The following is a 5,168-nucleotide window of genomic DNA, read 5'->3' as shown; positions in this document are numbered from 1 at the left end:
AAAAAGTATTAGGTGAATGGTGAGAAATCTCTGACTGTTTCATTGGTGCAGACCGCGGCGTGTCGGAGCAGTGGCTGCCTCCCGATCCCCGTGGAGGTCACTGCGGCCCTCTTCGAGATAAGGCTGCGGGATCCCTTCTTCCGGTACGTTGTTTGGATGCACAGTTCCAACCTTTTTCTATTGCGTGTGGATTGATTTGGGACGAAGTTATATATGTGATAGAAAATTTTCCTCTAGGACTGGAGTGGCTTCAGATGATAAGCTGGAGTCGGACGAGATGCTCGCCTTGCTGTACAGTATGGCAATCATCATGTGAGGAAAATCCTGGTGCTACTTTCGCCTGATGTGTGGAAATTGAATAGTACTGTTGATTTACTTAGGGAAAATGGGCCAGTGGTTCTATCACGGTGCCAAAGGCATAAGCACCGCCTTTTATAAGTGTTAGAAATTTATGGTTTTTGGTCTACCCCATATTTATCTGCGCTTATCCGTGGTGCCGCTCACAATTCACATCTCTGAGGCTAGGGGGTAGGGACCTTCTTATACTGTCTTTCCTGACCGACGGACTGACTCGCCGGGTCCCCGCTCCTCGGGGCCAGCCCCTCCTCCGTGCCGGATCGCGCATCGGCTTGGAGGCCCCTCGGGCTGCCGCTAGTGCGGGAGTCCTGTGTGGCCGTGCGGGCTGGGGACCGAGCGGCGGGGCCCGTGTGCGTTCCTGGCGAGGGCTTGCTGGGGCTGGCCGGGATCTGAGGTTGGTTGATATGTTCATGTAAAGAGTGACACTCCCTCCTTTTCCTTTTTATCCTCATCCCAGTTCACGTGCAGGGACTAGATTGCTGGCTAGATCTTCCTAACTCAACCACTTGATATTAAACTCTGTACGTGTATAGCTAGATTGCTTGTTAGATCTTGCTTTATAACTTATTCATTGCCTGCCATACAAAGGTTCCGGTTTTGAATTTTGTTTCAGATTTTAATTTTTGTTCTAGCTCTTTTTTTACAGACAATGTGTATGCCGTTTAAACAATGATTATGACATTGCGAGGCTTGGTATAGATTGTATTTATTATTTATTTATTTCCAGTTTTGGTTAAGAGTTGTTACTTGATACACCTACGTGCTCTTCAATTGCAGGTCCATGATGCAGTTCTACCTCTCTACGTGCTTTTATAATCATGTGTTTGTTTTAATTTGATTTTCTCATATATACATTGTAGGTGTTCCTATTTATGTTTCTTGCTGTCACAAAAACGCTATCTTTGTTGTGGCCAAATAATAAGGAGAGACAAACATTGCCGCTACATTATGTGCTTATTCCATCATATGTAAATATTAAATTAATACGCGATCATCCCTCACAGTAAGTGACACCTTTTATTTCGTATATCAGATGTATAATGCACAATCATCTCTCGCTGTACGTGAGGACCATCAAAAGGTTTGCTAAAGTTTAAAAAGTGCCTAATTGATAGGTCACGTCAGCATTGGGCGTGCATCTCTAGAACAGAAGGAGTGGAATAGAAGGCATCAGGTATGTGGTTACGGCTTGCTGTGTTCGCCGGGCTCTCTCGAACATGAAGAAGATGTGCTACCATGAATTCCACATCTTGCCGCTTGTTGTTTAATGGTATTCACTTTGATCTGTATGAATACTTGATTAGTTCATTTTCATTTATAGCATTGTAGATGTTCGCCTCTGCTACTCGATTTCCATAATGGAACATCCAGTTTAGGTGGGCCAAACAGCCGGTAAGCTTAAGAATTGGTGGTAAGCTCTTGCAAGAACTTGCAAGCTTCTTGTGTTAAATTTCATTTATGTGCCTGTATTTGTTCTTGAATCCTTGTTCTTTTTGTGTACTTTATACGGAGGTTGCAGTAACTCACAGCACTACAGTTTTCTTTCCCTGTACTTTGTAACATATAGCTGTACATAGTTACTGTTATTTGCGTTTTGATTAAAATGAGAACATAATTCTTATTATCTACAATGTCCGTATAGTGTATCTCTTCTAGATGGAAAGGTGTGCGGAAGGGATTTGTACCAATTGACCGGGTAGCAATTGAACAGGAAGACGCTTAGTAAGGTAATCTATTGCTAACTACAGCTGGAATGCAAAATTTTATGCTGTAGATTAATATAAGTTGTTTTGTGTTACTAGGATAAAATAGTAGAAGAGCACTAGAGGATGCTTCAAGGAATTGTAAAGCGGGATGAGAAGTGTCACAAAAGAATCAATTCTGCTGGTATCGATTACGAGTGTCCAGCCCCTGTAAGTAACACTTGATGTTGTTCATTGATTTAATAAATTGATCTTACTTCATCAGATTTGAATTAGCTCAGCAATTTGCCACATAATTGTAATTGTATTAAGAAAATTTCAACTTTTTGTTGACCTGGAGCAAAATGCATGCAATTGTAGTGCCCTAGAGCCAAATTTGCATGTGTTACTGTGTAGGTCCTTGATATTTATAGTACTGGTTGTTTATTCTTATCTACATTTGCTTAATGAAATAATTTATGTATTGGCACCAAGGTTTGTCCCAGACTTTGCTTAACCATATTTTGAGTTGTGCTTCAATTGTTTTTCGTTTCATGCCGTATGTGGCAGTTACTCTCTGGAGATAAGTTGTACCGAATAAACAGTTCATAATTGATCACTACATTAGCTCCATGTAATCTCATGTACAAATGCAGCTCCATGACCCGCTTGAAAGAGAGGAGAAGGGTTGCCTCCCGTCCGTCTCATCCCATCCCCTTGTGTCATCCATGAAAGAGAGGAGGGAGAGCAGAAATGAGCATGGTGGCAATGCGCCGATGCTGGCCGGTTGAGGCATGCTCGACGTGTCAGTCAAGGGGTCCCTGCATTTGTGATCTATGATGGTCGGCTCGCTGTGGCGGTCGGCCATGGAATAGTTGTGAGGGAGAGCACCCCTTTAGCGCCTCTCCGCATAGTTCTTCCTTCCCCTACCGCCGGTCAACAGTTCGATATCCTTGTCCAAGGCCGGCGTGTACAGTTTCAGCCTCGTTCCCATGGATGGCAAAGTATGTCTTGTCATGATGCGCATGTACACACATAGGCATACCAAAATCGTTATTGATTTATCCATACAGTTTCATGTCCAGATTGACATTTATTTGGGGGAAGTGCTATTGATTTATTTTATTCAGCGCCACGAGTGTTCAGTGTTGATTTTGTGGGCAGGCGTTTTAGTGAGCTAGCAAGGGGCGTAGTGGATCTGTCATCATTTTGTTTAATATGGTTGAAAGATGTTGAACGTTGGCTCTATACTCAAGTCTGATATGTCTTGTATTTATTCTATAGTCAAGTACAGTAGTTTCGGATTCTTTTATAAGTGCTTCATGATTTTACCCTGTGTGCAGAAATCTTCTAAGTTGCCGCTGAAGGGAGAAGACATGGGGTCGAAAAAATGTTAAGATTGACTTGATGTGTGGTAAGGAAAAGACAGTCGAAAAGTTTTTGATGCTTGAGCATTCACTACTCAATTATTCTTTTAGGTACGCATAATCTTCCAAGTTATAATCAATTCCTTTTATTTGGGCACGCATAATGACCATTCCTCGGCATCAAGTTCTTCTGGTTAGTAATTAATACTCCCTTCCCATATGGATTTTCATGATGGTTGTTCATTTTTTGGGATAGCTTACCAGGCTTATGCCTTGAAAACTGAGCTACCTCCATGATTATGCTTCTGGTCTCAGTAGAATTGTTGTTTCGCCAAAATTCAGATGCGAAGAGGAGTTCCTGATACTAGATGAACATACCAGCCTACTTGCCTACAACCAAGGTAGAATTATCAGCGGAGACACCACAGTCAGAGCTGGTGACTGAAGAAAGCCTGCAGATAGCTACCATCAATGTCTTTTTTTAGCCAAGATCTTGCACGTGACCGTTGTTTTCGAAGCCTTATCTGCAGTTGAGAATATAAGGCGAGAAGACGCAGGTGCACGATACATTGGATACTACAAAGTAGACACGGTTCTACAAACGACATGGCAGAATATCTATACCATAGTTGAAGCAAAGCACCCTATATCCATGAAAATAAATAGTATATGGATTCCGACGTCAAGGAAGAAAATGAGACAATAACATTTGATGAATATTCAAGTTCTTGGTAGAAAGTAGGAGTGCTTATGAGGGGTGTTGCTATAAGGGGATGGCGGTAATCAGAAGAAATTTGCAATTTGGTGAAATAACTACCTCATAGAAGAGTTAATTGGTTTTGATGTAGGAAAAATCTGCAGGCTGGTTAAGCTTTGATGTATAAATAGTAGCACTTCGCTTTGTGTAAAAAAAGTTCTTGCTAAGGTTATTCAATGGGCTAAGTTTTCTAAACAGTGTTGACTTGATATTACAGTACTAAAATCTCGAGAATCCTTTGGACCAAGGCAAGTAGTGTTTGTAATGACTTGGTTTATGATAGTCATTGGCATCAAATATTTTAAACTTGCAGATATTCCCGTTTATATCATGACATCCACAATAACTGAACTATCCTGCTTACAATGCTTCACACAAATAGATACAAAAATTATAAGTTTTCTTATCAGAAACAGAAAAATTACACCACCATATGTGTGGAGTGTGTTGTAGTGCTTCACAAAAATATTTTGCCATGGCTCCTGAAATTTTTTAAGGATAGAGCAAATTGCCCACAAAAATTTCCATGAAATTCCTTCTATTGTGGTGGCAAGTATAATAATTAATCCTGAAAAATATTATTTTGTGTATAATCAAACACTTAAATAACTGATTGAGGGAATTTGAGAGGATGGAGAAGATGGGGGCACAATAGGGAAATGGATGGAGAGAGAGAAAGAAGAGAGTGGAGATGAGAGACAGGGTGAGAAAGAGGGTCTTTACATAAAAAAAAGGTCGACAATGATGGGTAAGCATGATTAGTACGAGGGTAAAGTATATATCATACAACCACTGTCATATACAAGGAGCCTGTAGCAACGCACGGGTATTATACTAGTACGTTTAATTTTCCTCTTCTCTACCACTAAATCCCCATAGAAAAGAAAGGAATCCCGCTGAATCCTCCTTCCGAATTTTCGGGACGCGGACGTGCGGAACCTTTCGTCGCTTGGCAGAGTTTCGTCCGCCCGTCATAATTGCGAAACGTACTTTTTGGTGATGGTT

At 41.2% G+C, this 5,168-nt stretch overlaps 1 protein-coding gene across 13 annotated transcripts in view; it reads left to right on the top strand.

The window, feature by feature from the left end:
• LOC119308108 (elicitor-responsive protein 1-like) overlaps nucleotides 1-4,415 on the top strand; it is a 6,147-nt gene extending 1,732 nt beyond the window's left edge. For 2 of the 13 annotated variants that reach the window (XM_037584233.1, XM_037584234.1), the window contains exons 5-9: nucleotides 52-143; nucleotides 238-2,084; nucleotides 2,160-2,270; nucleotides 3,383-3,599; nucleotides 3,749-4,415. In XM_037584233.1, coding sequence (XP_037440130.1) covers nucleotides 52-143; nucleotides 238-258 — 113 coding nt within the window. In that variant the 3' untranslated portion in view covers nucleotides 259-2,084; nucleotides 2,160-2,270; nucleotides 3,383-3,599; nucleotides 3,749-4,415. The other 11 variants (XM_037584227.1, XM_037584228.1, XM_037584226.1 and 8 more) reach the window with 11 other exon arrangements.
• Nucleotides 4,416-5,168: the final 753 nt, after the last annotated feature.

Source organism: Triticum dicoccoides, chromosome 5B (genome assembly GCF_002162155.2).
Source record: "Triticum dicoccoides isolate Atlit2015 ecotype Zavitan chromosome 5B, WEW_v2.0, whole genome shotgun sequence".
Classification (NCBI taxonomy): domain Eukaryota; kingdom Viridiplantae; phylum Streptophyta; class Magnoliopsida; order Poales; family Poaceae; genus Triticum; species Triticum dicoccoides.
This window is presented reverse-complemented; position numbering and strand designations above follow the sequence as displayed.